This window comes from Alosa alosa, chromosome 8 (assembly GCF_017589495.1).
Source record: "Alosa alosa isolate M-15738 ecotype Scorff River chromosome 8, AALO_Geno_1.1, whole genome shotgun sequence".
Lineage (NCBI taxonomy): Eukaryota > Metazoa > Chordata > Actinopteri > Clupeiformes > Clupeidae > Alosa > Alosa alosa.
This window is the reverse complement of record NC_063196.1, coordinates 15,110,525-15,131,947: the sequence shown is the minus strand read 5'-3', so window position 1 is coordinate 15,131,947 and position 21,423 is coordinate 15,110,525. Positions and strand designations below refer to the sequence as shown.

The 21,423-nt window shown below is 44.5% G+C and overlaps 1 protein-coding gene across 1 annotated transcript in view; it reads left to right on the top strand.

The window, feature by feature from the left end:
• The window catches only part of atad2b (ATPase family AAA domain containing 2B), a 95,872-nt gene that overhangs the window by 54,273 nt on the left and 20,176 nt on the right, over positions 1-21,423 (top strand). Inside the window, exon 25 of the mRNA XM_048250580.1 lies at positions 20,652-21,278. Coding sequence (XP_048106537.1) covers positions 20,652-21,278 — 627 coding nt within the window. The remainder of the gene's footprint in view (positions 1-20,651; positions 21,279-21,423) is intronic.

Below are 21,423 nucleotides of genomic sequence, written 5' to 3'. Positions count from 1 at the left end.
GTCTATTCACATCTCCCTCTGTCTGTCTGTCTATCCACATCTCCCTCTCTCTCTCTGTCTGTCTGTCTGTCTATTCACATCTCCCTCTCTCTGTCTGTCTGTCTGTCTGTCTATTCACATCTCCCTCCCTCTCTCTCTGTCTGTCTGTCTATCCACATCTCCCTCCCTCTCTCTCTGTCTATCTATCTATCTCTATCTATCTATCTATCTATCCCTCTCTCTCTCCTCACTCCCCATCCCTCTATCTCTTTCTTTCTCCCTTTCCTCTACTACACTCCTCGCTCATCATGCCTTCCTATACTTCCCCTAAGAAGCGTGTAGGCACTTGAATTTAAGGCTTTTTCTTTGCCATCTGCTGAGGACATCTCAGAGAGACGCTTTTATTTAAAGAGACTCGCTGGAATTTCACAGATACACATTCTCATAATCATGTGTTTAGAACCCACAATCTTCAGCCCCTGGAGGCAACTGCTGCTGTTGTGGTCTGAAAGGATATGGACATTTGTATGTATTTCTGTAGCAGATATGATGTGGTGATAATATGCCATCACAATATTTGGTCCTCACAACACTCTCCTACAGTTTGGAGGTTTGCCCTTACTCTGAGTTAACTTGGCCATGTTCTTGGAACACCCTGCTGGTGTTTGCATACACCAATGCATTTAATTGGATTAGCAGATTATGCATCATGCATGCTGTTTGGCACAGAGGTTTAGATCAGTTCAAGATGGAAACATGTTGTCTGTTCACCGCAGTAATGAAACAACAGCATGAAGATGATGCTTATTTACTCTTACTGGAAACGGTGAACAGTACAAGAAGCTGTCCCTTTTAGTGATGACAGTTGTTTCACAAAACGATCATACTTTCCTTTTAGATCTTAGCAGATGGCGTCATAATTTGCTAATGTAATTCTTATGGATCCAGTGGCTTTTTATATGAAATTGACATTAGTTCACTTTACAAGACGAACACTGATTACGGATAAAACTGCTGCCTACAGGAAGTAATCTGAATAAGTCTAAATATGGCTGTTTAGTCAGATTCTGTTAGAAACACACCACTCTTCAGTCCAATGGAAGTTCTTTATACAAGTTGTTTTTATTCTCATTGAACCATAAATTTGATGGCAGTCACATTATAGCTATCCATGAAAAACATACTTAGTGATTTTATTTTCCCATGTATTACATTTTGTGTAGTGGGAGTCTCTGCAGCCATCTTGCCGCTGACTATTTGTTCCCAACTCTGAGTTCCTTTTCAATTTCCATTGTGATGCAAGAAAAGGACTGGGCCTTGTGCTATAAATAAACATAATTTTACCAAAATAAGATTTCATAATGGTGGATAAATAGATATTTTTCTTCTCGAAAAATATTGTGATGCTACAGTAAATTGATTTTTTTTCTTCAACCTCTAGCTGTGGTAAAGTAATTTTCAGGTACACATTTTCATCATGCGTCAGCCTTCAGTATGCGTGTATCAAGCCCAGGACTTTGATAATAACATCTCTCTGCTGCTTGATGTATAGGAGCAGGGAAAAAAAAGCCTGTGAGAATGATTGCAATGTGCTTGATGTGGTCAAGAGAACGGAATCTCTCGTGCTTAAGCTTTAATGTGTTGAGTGTGGAATGGTCTCAGTCAGGGTAATTAAGAAAAAGTGCTGAAGACGAATTACATCAAATCATTATTGGAAGAGGGCTGTGGGGACTGCTCTGCATAGTTTGTGTTTAGTTGTTGAAGTATTTATTAGCCAGAAGGAGAGAGAGTGGGTTCAATGCAGAGTGTGTTGTGTTTGAGCAAAAAAGCATTCACTACTAGTAATTTTTCTGTTTATTTGGACGTATGTTGCCTTGATGGCAATTTGGGTGTTGAACTGTTGGCTGATCTGATAAAGGGAGCCTGCTGAAGACCCAGCTGTGTTCAAATGTCCAAATAACTCCTCGTAATTTTCTGAAGTCAATTATGTTCGTGTCTGTTGGGGTCAATCTTTGTTTAGCTGCTGAAACATTTATCAGCCAAGAGAAGAGATTGTGGTTTCAATGCAGACAGTTTTAAATCTTTAAAATAACTTTCCACAGTATCACTTTTCTTAGTTTATTCACACTTGGACAGACCTTGTTTTAGTGGTAACTTGGACCTGAACAAACAATGCCATATTGTTGGTGTTTGGATTTTGCTGAATTTTAACAGATCTTAATGTGATATTAATTTGGTCCTAATCAGACCTTGTCATAGGGGATTTTTAGATGGATCTGGATTTGAACAGACCTTTCCAGTGTACTTATTTGAGATTGTTTTGACTTTCATGAGACCCTTTTGTGTTGTTAACTTTAAAATATATCTAAGCTTGATCAGGCCTTCCCCCATTTTGTGTAGATTGATTTGAACTCCAATGGACCCTTAGATTTGACCTTCATCAGACCTGGCCATGGTGTTCTGTTTAGATAAAACTGAACTTGGAACCACTGCTATTTTCTAGTTTAGATTGAATTGAACTCACGGCGACCCAGAATTGGGCTTTTGGTGTTAAACTTGGGGGAATGACTTGCTCTGTTTGCACCAAAAGACACACGCACACACACACACACACACAGCACACACGCACACACACACACACACACACACACACACACACACACACACACACACACACACACACACACACACACACACACACACACACACACACACCACTCCAGCCATCTGTTCACCTGTGCCAGTTAGGGCCTGAGATCTCTGGTCTTCACATCTTCTTCCTTCCTATTCTCATCTCCTCCTTTTCCTCTCCTCTCCACTCTTTTCCTCTCCTCTTTTCTCTCCTTTTCCTCTCATTTATCCTCTCTTCCTATCTTATCATTTGCTCTCTTCTCCTCTATTCTCTTTTCCTTTAATCTCCCCTCCTCTATTCACTCCTCTCTTCACCTCACCTCTCCCCTCTTATCCCGTCACCTCCCCTCCCTTCCTCTACTCTCCTCACCAGGAGCAGATGTCAGGTCGCTGGCCAAGCCGCTGACCGTAACATGAAGGGAAAATCGAGCGTGAGACCCCTTTTGTGTGCCGTGCTGCGTGAGAACTGTCTCTCTGTGTGTGTGTGTGTGTGTCTGTAGGGGTAGTGTGGGGAACCCAGCCTAGGGGTGGATAAAACACAGCAGGAGGGGTGACACGCTTGTTTGCTTCCTCGCTTGTCTTCCCTTCACCCGGGACAGAGTAGTCACGCAGAGCAAATCTACCACGACCGCAGACCCCACCTTAAACGCTCTCCCCTAACCCTCCCCTAATCCATCCTGAAACATTCACCTTGACTCATCCACTTTTAAAAGATTCAATTTAAACTGTTCACCTTAAATACCCCACCCTGACCAGCCCAACTCTGTAAGCCAACCATAAACAGTCCACCTTTAATGGTCCACTTCATACATTCCACCTTAAATTGTTCACTTTATGCAAACCACCTTAAGTAGTCCACATTAAATCTCTGACTGACCATCAGTTTCTCAGACTTTCCCTATTTATCGGCTCCAACTGAACTCTCCTGTGGTGAGTTTCGGGCGTGTCAGTCCATCCCTGTAATGAGAAGGTCCAACTAATCTTCTAACTTGCCTATTTTCCCTGCTGGACGAGTTTGTGCACAGCCATTAGTTCTCTGGGCCTCAGCTCTTGATTTTAATAGACTTGCCTAATACGTTCTCACTAATGTTCTTTACGTCTGCTGCAGCCTGTCTGCGGCCCTCGCTCAGCTCAGCTCGGCTCTCCCAGGCTGTTTGGATGCAGGGCACATCCAGGTGTGCGTTGGCAGGCAGGCTCTCCGAGGACAAACGCAGACAGACAGACAGTCCAGAGTCTGGACCACAGCTGGACTGGGTCCTGTTCCACATCCAGGCTTGTTATATATGCCAGTGAAATTGAGAGCGTCAATTTGGGCTGGAAAACCACACTGGATCCATGCCAGAGTCAGACCAGAATTTGGGCAGAACTGGACCAAGAGCTGGATCAAGAAATGGCAGCTGTCGTAACTGGCCCTCTTCCCCAAATCTATTCCAGACCAGGGCTAGCCTTGTTGTTGACCTCTGCTGTCTGGGCTGAAACATTTTACCACATCTGTAGCACTGGCACATCTTTATTTTTTTTACCTCTGCTTGGATGATGATCCATTCATTTGTTTAGTGGCGCCTCCTTCATTTAACCAACTCAGGCCGACCACATATGAAGCAGCAATGCCAACCACTGCACCACCACACACTGGTAGAGCAAAATGGTAGCCCCAACAAGGTACGGTACTGAATACAGAACTTTCAGCCACACCTTCGCTGTTTGCAGCTGTTTGCAGAGTTAAACTCTTCAGTTCCTGTCCAAGTCCAGCCAGAGCATCCCAAAGCGCCATGTTGAGGGATTTATTACTGCCTCGTTTTCTCCTCTCTTCCGACTGCGTCCGGCCTCATCCATCTCCTCCGCTGACTGGGAGCCAATCCGAGCCGTGGGCTCTCAGCTGACCAGAGCGATCAGGTGGTGAAGACGTAATGGAGATGGATGATGTGCCGTGGACGAGAGTGGGATGCAGGCGCTGTGCACCACACCGCCGGCTCGCCACGTCCTGTCTTCGGTCTCCCTCTCATCAGAGCGCCTGCCCCGGTGCAGAGAGGGACTCCCCCAAACACCTCGGCAATTATCCCACGCGCTCGCTGCCTTCTCACATCTAATTGATTGAGGCCACTGGAGGCCTTTGTCTTTACCGCCGCTCCGTTGATGATGGCCCCTTAATTTGTTTAGCGGTGCCTCCTTCATTAGCGCGTACGCCTGCCTGCGAAGCCTTTGTTTGTTTGTTTGTTTGTTTGTTTGTTTGTTTGTTTTTTTCCCCACTTTTATTTTTTTATTTCTCCTTTTTGTCTGTGTATTTTCGCTTTATGAAAGGGTATATTTATTGCTTTAGGGAGGTTCAGTAGAGTTGCTTTTCTTTTTCTTTTTTTTTCTTTTTTCTTCCTCAGCAAATTAAATTTCTGTGAGCCTCTTGTGCCCCTCCTCCCTCGTTTTTAATAAGAGTTCCTTAATTAGGTCCATTACGAATATGCCGTGTCTCCCAACGAGTTAAGAAGCTCTCAAGAAAGAAAAAAAAATCTGTCTCCACTGGAGCACCACTAGAGTGCTGACTGTGTCCCAGACTGTGTCACCACTTTTTAAATATTTTAGCGAATTTTTTTTTTTTTTTTTTTTTTAACGATGGACCTTACTATACAACTACTTACTACTGATTGGCAGGTGTAAATGTTCTAACTTAGTGTTATGTTGAAACTATCTGCATGGTGCAACCTGTTATTTTTCAGTTGTTCGTAAACTTGGCCGTAGGGGCAATTGACGTCCACCTTAGGCTACGATGGAACTTAAGTTTGACTACAGTAGTGCAACCCACTGCTGGCCCTTACTCATCCCTTATCTGGCCCATAGAAGCAAATTTTTGAATGTTCCAATAGAATGTATTCCTCAACAAAGTAAGATTAAAGAAACTTGGAAGTGTTGAATTTGATGTATATTCTTTAGGGCTGACTTATAGTGTCTGTAGTGTTATACTGTTACTGTATTGTAGGTTGTCTTGTGCAGCAAAGTGTCGCAGTAAAATGTTGAATAGAACATCAACTACTCGCTATGATAACTTGCATGGCACTTGTATGATTATATTTGTAAGCCTTACCTTTAACCTTGTGCTGTAAGTTCCTTCATAAAGAAGTATTGGTGGTGTGAAGTTGATTAGTCTTCTACTGTATATGTATGTGTGTGTGTGTGTGTGTGTGTGTGTGTGTGTGTGTGTGTATGAAAGTGCCTTTGGACAAATATGACAGGTTAATTAATAAGCAAGGTCCCGTTGGACACTGATTGGTAAATTACCGGACCCATGTGGATAATGTAGACGCTTAATAGCTAAAAGCATGTCCCTTTGGACAAATGTGACTGCTAATGGCCCAAAACTGTATGCCTTTGCGCAAATGTGACTGTGAAAATAACAAAACAGTGTCCCAATGTGACCATGCCTTTTCGAAAAACATCACTAAAAATTACTGAAACCATGTTCTTTTGGACAAAAATGATTGCTAAAATGACTAAAGCTGCCTTATTTGGACACACACAACTGCAGAGAAGGCTCTAAAAGGCACTCCTAATGCATTTGAAAAGGTCACCACTCTCTTATCAGCCAAAGCAACTTGGCTGTTTGAAAACGTAATTGCAGATTTCTCCCCTTTCATCGATGGCCCTGGCAGTGAAATTATTTCCAGCATCTTTTGCGCTACCGACACCTCTATTTCCTGGAAAGATCTTTGAAGTCAAATGCTACTCAACAACATTACTGTCTCAAAATGTCATCTTTTGAAAGTAGTCTTTAGTCCATGTCAAGATCTTTAATGGAAGAAGACACTGGAGTTAATGTGTGACATTCTTCTACTGTTGTTTTTGCTTATTTCTTCATAAGCTCACAGGCACTCACACACACTCAGACACACACATACACACACACACACACAGAGAAACACAGAATTCTAACCTCTCCTGTACAGTCACACTTTTGAAGTGTGAGCAGTTGCATGTGTATTTTATTTGGCATTCCACACACAAACGCATGATACACACACACAGTATACATTCACTGCAGTATCCTCCCCTTCCATGGGGCTCATGTAGTTGTGTGGGAGGATAGACAGTGTGATTAGCTCGTTTTAATCAGATTAAATGACCAGCAGCAGCCTACACACACATCTCCATTAAGCTCCATTAAAGCCACCACACAATACTGATGAGCTCACTCTCTCTCCCCCTCTCTCTCTCTCTCTCTCTCTCCATATCTCTCTCTCATTCTCTTTTTTTATCTCTGTTTCTATCTCTCATTCTGGTTCACTCACTCTCTTTAAATGCAACACTTAAATGGCCCTGCCATGTATTATTAAACAGAGGGGCCATATCAGAGATGTAAGTTACTGAAAAAAGTCTTTACTCTGTTTGCCCAAGGTCAGATTCATTACCTGGTATTAGCTACTGCAGTAGAGATGGGTTAACTGCACTGTTGTTGGCAAACGTGTGTGTGTGTGTGTGTGTGTGTGTGTGTGTGTGTGTGTGTGTGTGTGTTGTAAAGGAAGGCAGAGCGATGTTGAAGGAAACAGGCTTTGGTGAACAGGGAGCACAGGGTTTTGTTATCTGATAGATCGGATTGGACCTGATCTGTCCCCGGATGCATCTGACTTACTCTCAGACACGTCCTCCAACAGACTCATTTCAGAGCTGTGTCCAGTGCGTTTGCCAGGCCCTATTTCTCTCCCCCGTCATCTCTTACTGTTCTGTAGTGTCGACTGGAGCGGTTCTCTTGCCTTTGGTTTCGGAAAGGGATGGTTCCGGAATGTTGTGTCCCAGGATGGATTGATCGATTGACTCTGTACTGTTGTGTTGGACAGGGTAGTTCTGTTGTGTTGGACAGGGTAGTTCTGTTGTGTTTCAGAACGGTCTGGCTCATGGTCAGTTACTCGCTACATTTCTGGTGAGCAGGAGGATGAGGGCACAGACAAGAGGAATGAAGCTGTTTGTTTTTTGTGTTTATTTGTGCGGGTGTGTGTGTTTTTTCCATTTTTGTTTTTAGTATTTTAGTTTTGCTGCAGGCTGTATCAAAACACAGACACACACACACACACACACACAGCATGCATTATATATAAATACACCATTGGGAGACCATTGTAATGATTCTGTTGTTGCGTTGTCCATTCTTCAGCTGTCCTCAATCTTCACCCTTAAACGTCCCACATACTCGACGCACCCGACCAGTAGCGCGACAATGTGACGTCACAGAAGCGCCGTAACGCGCAATGTGACGTCACAGAAGCGCCGTAACGCGCTCCTGAACAGAGGTGTCGCTGTTGTGAAAAGACTAACGCTAACTACGTTACACAGCAGAAGAAGCTGCAGTAAGAAACACTAGACACCAAGGGAGCAGGCGAACGTTCGGAGAGCGTAGACACTATGGCGGATCTGAGGCTAAATAGTAGACCAGTTCACCTAGCCATCCCCATTGAAGCCCATTCAATTTTGGCGCCACTTTGACATCAAATAACATTACAGCTGAAGCGTTTTAAGCCTTTATATGAACTTTTTCTATTTCCGGAGTAATACAACATTGTGTGATTGTGTCATAACCTCGTAACTGACTTACAGACTGAGTAATAAACTTTTTTTTCCGAAATCAATGCTAAAGTGACGTAATAAGCATACAGCCAGAGCGGGTGAAAGCGTCACACAGGAGCAAAATAACTGTATTCTCTGGATAAGAACGAAAGCATCGGAGCACAACATTTCTGCGAAGTTTTGATGGATTGACAGTAGCCTAGGCTATGAATGTGGCGAGTGCTGTTTATATTAAATCACATTTATCTACGAACAACTAGGACATTTAGAACAGTAATGTAGACATGGTGGTAACGAAGGAAGTGGCTACTGTACATACCCAATCTCTCGGTGCAGCTATCACAAGAGTTACACAAGTCAGACTACGTGCCTACATTACATTTACGTCCCCTGAGCCTGCGCAGAAAGCCTCGTCGACCAACAGGAAACGGTTGAAATTTGCCTTACCTGCCTCGATTGACGTCTACGTGATGACTGTCCATATCTTTTACTGTGTATGGTAGCTACCTAGCTAGCCTCTGTGATGGTACTTCAGACTTTGGTTGCTACTATTCACAACTATCATCATTATCATCTAGTTTCCAAGGTGTGTGCATAGATAGATAGATAGATAGATAGATAGATAGATAGATAGATAGATAGATGGATAGATGCATATATAGATAGATAATTTAATAATAATTTAAACAGTTTAGTTAGCTGGCTAGCTAGCTAGCAGCTGGCTGAGTTTGTGTAATTTCCTGAAGTGGAAAGAGATTTTGTTCAGGCCTTAATAGATATCCTTTGTTTGAAAATAAATCGTTTCTATTCTTTCCTCTTAATTCCATGTATTGCATCTCTCACTGGTAACTTTGTTAACTTATCCAGCAAAACACTGCAACTCTCGCTTGCCCTCGAACTAGTCCATCTTCCTGTTTCCGCTTTGTCGCGCTCGTCTGAAAAAAAATGAGTGGTGCGTTACCTCGCGCTACCTGGCTTCAATCCTGGCCGGCCGGCAAGATTTACGTCATTTTGACGTCACGTTGTCGCACTACCGGTCGGGTGCGTCAGGTATGTAGAAGCCCTTAGTGTGCAGTCTTGCCAGTAGGGTCTGCATGTAGTAACTACTGTACTGTAGAGTTCAGTTGTGTAGTGCTTAGTGTGCGCTCTAGCCAGTAGGCCCTGTGTGTAGTAACTACTGTAGAGTTCAGGTGTGTAGTGCTTGCTGTAAGGTCCGTGGTAAGAGTGCAGCGTTGATGTTTCATTACAGGGGCTCAGGTGTGGGAGCCAGTAAGTCTGGAGCGCACATACACACACACAAAGGACTGCAGGGCTTTGCCCTGGTTCTGGGCTAACCTGAACTTGGAAGCTCCACTCAAAGCCCCATTTGTTCCAGGATATTACACTCAGATCAGCCTGACACTCATCTTCCTCCCTCCTCCTCTCCTTACACACACACACACACACACACACACACACACACACACACACACACAGATATTCTCACATCATCCTGAACCTGTCCTCCCTTTATTACTTCTGTGTGCGGACACACACACACACACACACACACACACACACACACACACACACACACACACACACACACACACACACGGACACACACATTCACAGACAGTTACACTTATGTCATCTTGACACTCTCCTTTCTCCCTCCTTCCCTTGCTTAGACATACATACACACGTTGCATGCACACGTGCGTGTGCACGTCCAGATAGATCCACACACACACTCACACTCTTTTCCCAGTGGTAGTACTACTGTGATGATGTGCTTGAGAACAGCTCTGCGGGTATCCTTCATTGGGGAGTTTATGCTCCGCACGCACACACGCACACACGCACACACACACACACACACACACACACACACACACATAGGGAATAAAGCCTACTATTACATTGTAGATTTCCAGCGTGGCACATATTGAAATATTCATCCTGTAATGTCCTGTAATGACACTCATTTTAGCTTTTGTGCTGCCATCGGCATGACGGCCCTGTTGTATTTCTTACACAGCGAGCTGCCTTTTTGTCTGAATGCAGAATGAATGGCCAATTCAAGGGCCTGTGGCTCTGGCTGATCATGTGAAGTTGCATTTTAAAAGGTGCCGTTGTTATAAACATATACTTTCGCTCCTATTTCAGGGTTCGTACGGGTGCTTTAAATCCTTCAAAATGCTTGAATTTTAATTTTGTGTTTTCAAGATTTGAAAAGTGCTTGCATTTCGGATGAAGTGCTTGAAAATGCTTAAAATTGTAAGTGTATTTCTTTTGACACAAATAGCTATCTGACGGAATAGTTATATAGCTTAGCCTATTAGATGCAGAAAGTCGGAGAGTTTAAAATTAAAACTTCTCTGCCATGGTGCTCGCTCGCGCCTCTGCGTGTGTGATCTGCCTGTTTTCATGTGTGACAACGCCCCCCTGCACACAGTCGGAGATGACCATGAAGTGAGATTGCCGTTTTAATGAGCGTTAGTTAGAAAATAGCTATTTCAGACTGCTCAACAGAAATCATGTAGGGTCATACAGATGCATTGCTAGCTATGTCGCCATTAAAGCTAACATATTATTGAATAGGCTACTTAGCTCCAATCATTGGAAGACAAGGAGAAAGTTAAGTTGAAGAGGGAGACGAAACTTTATGATATGTGAATGCAAAACCACACCAGTCATGTCTATGGCCGTATCTACCATAGAGGTCAGCTTTCTTTCTTCAAATTTCGTTTTATTTATTAACGAAAAATAGCAGAGAAGACCATTATCCTTGCATCAACGCACCGTCACGCAACACGTAGTTGTAGATACCTCTGACACGTCAAAAGGAAAGTAGAGTTGACTACCATCGTGGAGCTATGTCCTAACTAACAAACGCAACACAGTGTCTCACGCAGCTCAAATAAACTCGAATACCCACAAATCCATTGTCCAAAATAAATAATCAGACCTCAACAAAGGCTGACTTCAAGGCCTACTCAAAATGTTATGCTGAAATTCAGTGGAGTTGCAGCTAGCTAACCTGCACTGTAAATTAGATATCAGAGTCGCATATAGATAGTAGCATAGTAGATAATAGTAGATATTTATATGGATATTATCTAAGCATGATATTGATTATTGGTCAGTTATTTACACAGGAGACAGGAGAAGGGAAATCAGGCGGAAAGGAGGAGAAAGAGGTAGGAGAAGAGAGGGAAATAATAAGCAAAGGGCCCTCACAAGTGAGTGAGAGTCAAGATGTGACACTCACTGTGTCAGAAGGTACAAGCTCCGCAGCCTATGACCCTGCAATTTATAAATGCAACATTCACTACTCTGATGAGGAGAAGCAGAGCATTCCTAATTAAAGATGGAGCAGAGATCAGTATAAATATCCTCAAAACCAATTGGAGAAAAGGCTCTTGAAATATACAGGTGTATCTAAAAAAGTAGAATATTGTGGAAAAGTGTGTTGGTTTAAGTTATAAACAAAACATGTTATGATCATGATAACCATAGAGGGCTGTAATGTAAAGGCTAAGTCTTTCATATGCATATATAGGCTACTTTGCTCTTTTATAAATGCACCATATGCCTAATAGGCTGTATTTCTAAGTGTGGTTATGATATAATGTATAAATTATATTTATGTCAATTTATCTATTAGTTTCCACAATATTCACCATAAGTCATCATTTAGGGGGGTTAATTTTCACATTTTTCTTCCTTGGGGGCATGTCCCCGGACCCCCATAGTATTTTGCGGGGGGCAACATTTCTATCAACACCCCTGACCTCGGTATTTGAATCCTTGCTACGGTCTTGGTCAACTCAGCTTAGTTTTGTGATTTAATGCTTATAGGCCCTACAAGTGGAAAGGACATTAAAACGCCATTCATATGTGCATATCGTGCCGTTTGGCAAGAAGTTAAATTTATCCAATTAGATGACAACTCGGTCATCTTCACGTCACCCAACGTCACATCTCCGCATTGCTAGCCTACTGGTTGGTAGCTCATGATAACAGATGTAGGCCTGTCTGCATGCCGTTGTAGGCAAGAAAGAGACATAATCAGTCTTGACTGTCATGAAAGAGTGAGCCTTAACATTAGTTCGAGTTCACATACTCAGCAAAGAGTAGTTATTTGTTGAGTGATTATTTTCTTATTTATTTATTTATTTATTTATTTATTTATTTATTTATTTATTGGTATATTGACTCAGCCAGTTAGATAACAAGCAAAGTCTACTTCCAGACAGGTGACACATTTTTTTAAGTTTTCCTTTAATTTCTTTTCCTATTATTATTTCCTAGTAAAGCTTGAAAATTGACCTTGAAAGTGCTTGAATATTATGTTGGAATAGGTGTACGAACCCTGCTATTTGCACATTAACCGGAGGCTTTTATCCTAACTGAAGTTGACATTTAAATGAAGAGCCTGTGTGCATCTGGGAGGCATAAGTGAACCAGTGAGCCAGGTGGTGCTAGCGCTTTAGGTTATCAGACACAGCAGCACTTCAACTGAAAGCTAACACTATGTAGGTGTTCAAAAGATCTTTTTAGGCCATTGTGTGCGTGTGCGTGTGCATGGCGTGCGTGTGGCTGCTTCTGCGTGCATGCGTGTGCATGATTAATCACTGTTATATAAGGCCATAATTTGCACATCCCTGAGTACTTGAAACCCAGTTGATGTACATTTTGGCTTGAGAGTGTGAATGCACAGGTGTGTGTGGGCATGGCGTAAAATATGGGGGGTAGTCATATTACATGAAGAATGAAACTGTTATAGAGCGTAATGGAGTGGGGGGCTCAACCCTCCTAATGATCAACTCAATGCTTTGAGCTTGTGTGTGGGTGTCTGGGGGCTCTCCAATTCGTGCCCTGCAACGGCCACATTGAAGGACTCCTAACGGAGTAGGAAGTAGAATAGCAACTATGTGTCACTGGCGTCTGCTGCTGTCTGTGTGCAAGTGACTACAATCAAGTTCCTACACTAAAACGGTGTTAAAGTACTTTACTGTGTTTATTTGTCAATCCTCTCTCTCTCTCTCTGTGTGTGTGTGTGTGTGTGTGCGTCTGTGTGTTTCTCTCATTCCTTGATGTGGTCTGTGTAGAAGCAGGGTTGTGCGTGTGTGTTTCTCCAATTCCCTGTGTGTGTGTGTGTGTGTGTGTGTGTGATTGCCTGGTTGAGATTAAAGGGGGGTATTAATTAGAGGCAGGTTCATGTTGGGCCTGTGGGGCTGGCAGGTCGAGGGGGTGGTGTGGGGACTGCCTCTGCTCGTGACTGATGGCCTTCATTTCCAGAAGTTTCCGGCGGATCATTTATCGATTGCCGCGTCTCGTTAGGTGTCGCGGTCACATTTCGCTGCCTCCGCTGACAAACGGCATATGGTTGCACCAGAGGGCACTCTCAGGGATCACTGTCTGTCTCTCTCTCTCTCTCTCTCTCTTTCTCTCTCTCTCTCTCTCTCTCTCTCTCTCTCTCTCTCTCTCTCTCTCTCTCTCTCTCTCTCTCTCTCTCTCTCTCCCCCCCTCTCAAATTGCTGTCCTCTTCTCAGGCTCAGACATGCACACAATCACTTATTCATACTCTCTCTCTCTCTCTCTGTCCTCTGTCTCTCACACAGTCACACACTTTCTCTCCCTCTATTGATGCCAATATGCTCTCACTCTCTTTCTCTCTGTCTTTCTCACCGTCTCTCAGTATCTCATCCTTACCCTTTCACTCACTGTCATCCCTCTTTCTTGTGTGTGTGCGTGTGTTTGTGCCTGTGCGTGCACGCGTGCGTGCATGCACACTGCTTACTTCTCATTGAAATACTATATCTACACACATACACACACACACAGTACACAGTACACATGCACATCCACCCTCCAATACCTGCAGCACACGCACACGCACATTTACCCGTAATAGGATAGAGTCAAAGGTCCAGGTCAGACTGGACCCCTTTTAGAGAAACACAGGTACTCTGTAAGCACACACGCACACACACAGTTCTGACCCTCAAAAAAAGCACAGAGGTCCAAGACCCAATGAGATCCTCGTGAAAGCTGTCTCCAGGCAACGACTCAACCTCTGACCCCTAGCAATAGAGGTCCCTCTGAACGCCGCCGCCCGATCAATGTTTCATTATCGCAGCAATATTGAGGTTCGCCCAAGTCAATTATGAGAGGTGGCCTGGGCTGTGTGTGTGTGTGGGGGGGGGGTGATTGTGTGTGTGTACGAGTCTGTATGTACACGTGTATGTCTGTATACGAGTGCTTTTAGTTTTGAGGTTGTTAGTGTTTGCTGGTGTCAGTATGAAATTTGTATGTAAATGTATTGAGCTGTAATACACAGTGTGTGTGTGTGTGTGTGTGTGTTGGCAACAGGATGGTCTACAAACTGCATTACAAAATAGGGAGTAGATTGATTGATTAGATTATCTCCATTTCAACACAGTATCTTTCACTCTCCCTGTGTGTGTGTGTGTGTGTGTGTGTGTGTGTGTGTGTGTGAGTGTGTGAGTGTGTGTGAGAGAGAATCAGTGTGTACTGTACGCCAGTGGCTTCCTCCTTTTTTCTGTGCCGTTTCTGACCCGTGTCATCTGTCATCGTGCTCACACAAGCAGTTGGTGCTGCTTGGAAGTCTGGTTCTTATCTAATGTAACTCTCTCTCTCTCTCTCTCTTACACACACACACACACACACAGACCAAGTGGAGTAACACTCAAATAGTTTTTTTTAGGTGTGTGAGAAAGAAAGCACTGGTCCAAATGTGTGTGTGGATGTCTTTTTGAGTGATTGTGCGTGTCTATATATCTGCAAGCATTATTGTGAGTCTGTGTGTGTGTGTGTGTGTGTGTGTGTGTGTGTGTGTGTGTGTGTGTGTGTGTGTCTTTGTCTTTTTGTGTCTTTGTATCTTTGATAGACTGTCTCTCTGAGTGGGGTTGATGAGTAGGAGTGGCATGCTTGTCATTGCTTCTGGTGCCTGTATGAAATATTCATGAGCTGGCAGGTTTAAATCTCCCAGAGTGCCATGCAGCAGGGCACACAGACACACAGTCTCTGGTCCTCAGCTCTCACATCAATCCACCAATTAGCTCTCAGAGCAGCTAGCCAATCAGGTCTTCAATCACCCCACCAGTAGACTTCCAGTATCCAACACACTAAACTACTCTGAGACTAACCCTTAAAATCCCTTGAAATTAGCTCACATTTTACCAATCAGCTGTTAGATCTACAACAAACCCAACTGGTTTTGAGATCTCAAATCAACCCACCAATTGGCTTTGAGATCTCTAAACAACCCACCAATTGGCTCATATATCAGCCCAGCAGTTGGTCCACCATCCATCAATAACTAATGAAATCAGTCCACCAATCAGCTTTGTGAGGCTTTTTTGTGACTAAGCAGCTGTGATGTATAAGATGAACCAAGCAAGATCTTAGTCAAGTAACCAATCTGATCCAGCAGTAAGATGACCGTAGGACAGAGTTGGAGCCTTGTGGCCCAGTATTAACATGTGCTCCCAATCATCCAATCATGAGTTTACTCCTCACTAGCACAGGTGTGAACGCACTCAACATCACATTCTAGATCTGATCATTCAGTCCACTTTTGGATGTAGTCTAGGCCACCTGTGACCGCATTATTTCAGCCGTTAGCGAGCGTGTCTGCGCGTCGGCCGTGCTAGCGTAGTGGCTAAGGAGCTGGGTTAGCATGCAGTAGCGTGAAAAGTTATGGGTTCAATTCCTGTCTGGAGAGGCACTTAACCTCGAGTTGCTCTGGGGAGACTGCCCCTCGTCTTGTAATAATTGACATTGGGTAAAAGCGTCAGCCCAATGAATAAGTAAATAAGAGAGTGAGTGCTGTGGAGCACAGTGGCGTTCGACAGAGCAGAGGCAGCAGCAGCAGCAGCGGCGGTGGGGGGGGGTCCCACTGAGTGCTCCGCCTCTTGCCAGGCATGGCGTGAGTGAGCACACACACAGTGTGGGGCAACAAATTACTCTCTACATCAACAAATTGCTTTCTACAATCTACATCAACAAATCCCTCTCTTCGTCAACAAATCCCTCCTTCATTAACACACGTCTGTCTGTCTGTCTGTCTGACTTTCTCTTTCTCGGTCTCTAGTCTTTCTCTAACTAACCATTCTCACTCTCCCTTTCTTTGTCTGTCACTTCATGACCTCTCTCTCTTTCTCTCTCTCGTTCTCTCATCCTCTCTCTCACCCCCTGCACCTCTCTCTCTCTCTCTCTTTAATCAGTCTTAAGGGTCATTCACACCAAGAACAATAACTATAACTATAACGATAAAAACGTTCACACTGAACAACGATAAACAAAGTCTCTCCTTGTGTTAATGAATGTGACGGCTAAAATTCGATGGGTTCTGATTGGCTATTATATTAGCTTTTTAGCGTTCTCAAAATCACTCTGAAAGTGATCCCCAACGATATTCTTCTTCATGTTGTTATTATTATAGTTTATTTGTAAACGTTGTCATTCATATTAATGAGAACGATATTTGTTTATAATTATCGTTATCGTTCTTGGTGTGAATGGGCCTTTAAGGTTAACAAAAGAGGTGTTGCCTGCTGTTCACCCTGTGTGGTTGCCTGTCTGGTCACTATGGTCACTATGTGGGGTACTGCTGCTGTAGTGTTTGATCAGAGAATGCTTTTCAGCAGTTGCTATCTTTTTTATTTTGTTGAGGAATAGCTTGTTTTTCAGCCTGACTCAAAGGCAGTGTTGAAAGCTGAAAATCCTTTTTTTATTAAAGTGAGTGAGTAGGTATTACCAAGACACACACACACACTAACGTATACACACACACAAACCCCACTGAGATGGCACCTCAACACATGCAAACCTGTCTGTGTGTGTGTGTGTGTGGCTCTATACTACCGTCTTCTGAAAACTCCCATAATGCTGTTCAGAAGCCCCAGCGCAGCTCATTACCATGGCACCCGCCACCATGACTAATCGCCGTGTTTAGAGAGGTGACATTTATAAATGAAAGCTCCATGCAGACGACCAAACCAAGTGTGTGATTAAACGCCACACACTCACACACACACGCGCAAAATGAGTACAGTGCGTTTTAAACAGGGTCTGTGCAAGTCCACTTATAAATTTATCACATTTATCACACATGTGTGGAAGCACACACACTGCACTTAGAAACATCTCTCTTACTGTATGCAAATGTAGCTTCACACACAAAAGCACATATGGAAGTGAACCTTCATACTGTATACACACACACACACACACACACACAATGAAATATATGCCTCTCGCTTATAAACATGTCTCTCTTACCCTGCATCAATTTGAGAACACCCATCTACAGGTTTATTTAAGTGTGCTAACTTGCTCTCCCTATCTCTCTCTTTCTCTTTCTCTCTGTCTCTCTCTCGCCCACTCGTGTGTATGTACATGCACACACTTACACTTATCCTGTCAATCAACTTAAATTAATTGTCTTTTTCAATCTGCAGGTTACAACTACACACTTTTTTTCCCTGTTCACATTTTTCACCCATATGCTCTCTGTCACTCAGTGATGCATACAGGGGTGTGTGTGTGTGTGTGTGTGTGTGTGTGTGTGTGTGTGTGTGTAAATGGTAGTGGTCATTCAGTGTGTGAGTTGAAATTCTGCTCAGTGGCTCTGGGAGTTAAGTTACTGCCCTCTAGATGCCCCATCAAACACACACACTCCCTCTACCTTTCACTCAGCTCTACTCCCATCACCCAAAGGCTCAGTACATACACACACACACACACACACACACACACACACACACACACACACGGCCCCTCATCTAAAACTTTCCACACAGAATTCTAAAATAGACTCACACATAAAAATACAAATACAAAACAAACACATCTGAAGTAGTAGACCTCACACACACACTTCTGCATGCAACACCGTCAGGCACATTCATTCAAAGTCAAAATCTACACACTTGTAAAACTACTCACAAACAAACACATGTTACATTTTCAGTGTAGTGCAGTGTATATCCACATAAATAAACATTTTTGTCAGTGTGCACAAGTGTGTTTCAGAGGGAAGGGTGTGTAGTGTGGTTTTGTGAAATGTATGATATTATTGCAGATTTTGCAGCCTTATTTATAAGTGTGTGTGTGTTTAATTCCTTGCATAGTGTTTGCTTCTCCATCTTGAGCCGGATGGTGTGTGAATGAGTTTGAGTTGTGTGGCGTTTTTACCTGCGCATCTTTGATGTGAAAAAAAAGCCCACCTGTCCGGCTAGCAGTCCTTGACTTGGCACAGACGCAGTACACACACACACACACACACACGCACATAACACATACAGCGCAGCATGCTGATCCCTGATGAGAGACCCATGAATCCACGGTGGGGAAAGCGCTCTTTGCCTCTCTCCACACACAGGCACACAGCGGCATATCACTGCTCTGATTTCATATGCGCTTTCTTGTGCTGCTTCTGAGCTGCCTTCTTCACCTTCATGCATAATGGATGCAGTTAGCCGTTTTTGGGTTTGGGAAAACTTTGCCACTGGTGACAGCTTGCCTGTGTGCCTGTGTGTGTGTGTGTGTGTGTGTGTGTGTGTGTGTGTGTGTGTGTGCACACGCTGGGGAATCTCTGGTAAAAGAGCTGGTAGGAAGAGTGTTGATGTTAGTATCAGGGCATGGGCTAGCAGAGAAATCAAGAACTTTTCGTGGGTCTACCTGAAATGTTGCCTTTCATCACTCTGGCCCCCTACAGAAGCTTTCAGCTGAAAGAAGGAACTCACAACCATTTTTTTTTTTTTTTTTTTTTCAATTTGTTTTTGAAAGCATTTTGGGCTTTTGCCTTTATATCAGTAGGAGAGTGGAGAGAAACAGGAAGCCAGTGGGAGAGAGAGAGATATGGGGTGGGTTCGGGACGTGACCGCAGGCCGGAATCGAACCTTGGTCCCCGTGGGCACCGAGACCCCAAATGTGGTATGGCGCTGCCACTCGTGCCACCGCTCCCCACAGCACGTATGTTAAAGTTGTTTGTACAGTGGTAGGGCACTACCAACAGAAATAATTCAACCCATTTCCTTGAAATGTTATTACTCGTATAAAAGAAGAATGTAACTCAAGTCTCAGGTAGAACTCAATATGTGCCCTGCGGGACAGAAGCTTGTGCAGCAATAATGTCTTTCTCAGCAGTTTTTTTCCCTCCGAGTTTCTGTCACTAATGGGTTTTGTATAACAGTTTAAGCCACAAGCAGACGGCAGTAGGATAGTGCTCACTTGTAGACTTTGGCCAAAACATCTCAGATTAATCTCTCTGCTGCCTCATTACCATTGCATTGTAATGTCACAGATCATTTTACAGTCCTATCTGTGATCTCTCAGCTGTGTCATAGCACACAGCTGTACACATACATTGACACACACACAAACACACACACACACATACACTTCTTCCCTCTCTCTCTTTTACACACACACACACACACACTTCCTCCCTCCCTCCCTCTTTCTTCCAGCCTCATGCACACACTCTTCCTTAGTCCTCTCTTTCTCTCTCACTCTCACACACACACACACACACACACACACACACACACACACACACACACACAAAGCACTTTGATGCGTGTGCTTACACAATGGCTGGCCTTGATGGCAACAATCACACGGCATTAGTGTGTGATGAGGTGCTGCCCGGCCTCTTTGTTCTGTTCCGCCCCGCTCTGCCACACTGCGCCCTCTGATGAGCCTGACCATCAGGACCAATTACAGCCTTGCCTGGGGTTGCCACGGCAGCGGCTCACACAGCATCACCCAGCCTCCACAGCAGAGGCAGCCACAGTGGAGATGAACTGGGCTGGACACACACACACACACACAGAGGCAAGCGGTCACTAGTGGTGGAGTTTTCCTCTCATAGACTAACACACAGACATATGCGTACACATTCATTCAGTTACACACACTGACATACCTACTCATAGTGTACACATCACGGTACTAAAACACACACACACACATGGGGACACTTGTTTTCCCTCACTGTCAGATATCTCTGTCTATCTGTCCTTGTTTACTTGAATATATAAGCGCACATAAATATTTCAACAGCACAACAGAACAAAGTGAGATGAACAGCTGTTGCTGTGTCTCCCCGCACTAGAGGCATCAGTGTGTGTGCTTGCTCGTTACGATAGTATGCTATATGGCCATGTCAAGTCCACTTTAAAAGTCTAGAAATGTTTGGATATTCAGGGAATATAAAGTGCATATTAAAGAGCCACCTAGATAGATGACAAACGTAATCAAATATGACAAATAATCCACTGACAAACGGGCATGCGACGTCCTGAAGAGAAGAAGTGTACAATGAAACACCAAACACCTAAAGTTCCACCGTTGATGATTCCTTCCTTCTCTCTCTCTCTCTCTCTCTCTCTCTCTCTCTCTCTCTCTCTCTCTCTCTCTCTCTCTCTCTCTGTCTCTCTGTCTCTCTGTCTCTCTCTCTGTCTGTCTCTCTCCAGATAACCAGTTGAAGCGTAAGGCTCCACGGCGATCGTCATGGAGGCACGGCATCATCAGGAAGAAGAAGAGCTACCTAAAGAAGGAGGCAGGGGAGGACCAAGACGAGGAAGAGGAGGAGCCCAACGGCTGGGCCGAGTCCGAGGAGGCCGGCTTGGGCAAGGACGGCGAGGAGGAAGAGGAGGAGGAAGAGGAGTCCTGCGAGCCGCCACCACCACCACCACCCCCCATGTCCGCTGCCACCGACTCCACGCAGCACAACGGTCATGCACTCTCCACGGAGGAGGAGAGCTCCAGCGAAGCCCTGGCCCTCAGGCACGACCCCCCCGACCCCGACCCGAACCCCGCCCACGAGCCTCAGGAGTGCGTCAACGGAGACGAGTCCATGTCCAGTCTGGACAGTCAGGCGCCCCGAGGCGACCACGGACACACTGCGTCGCCCGCCCAGGAGGAGGGGCCCGGCGTCCTGGCGGGGCACTCTGGGAAGGTAGAGGATGGGGCAGGGGAGGACAACGAGGGAGGAGGAGCTCAGGGAGAAAGAGAGGCCGTCCAGGAGGAGGAGTCGGAGTCCATGCAGACGTCCGTCCCTTCAGCCAGTGAGTGTAGTGAGGGCGAACACGAGACGGAAGGTAATGGTGACACACACACACACACACACACACACTCTTTACTCATGTCATACGTGGAACGCACACGTCAGAGCTAAGAGAAGAGATGCCGTGTCATTTACACATTTTCAAGCTCAGGGAGAATAATCCGGGTCCACATGCCCAC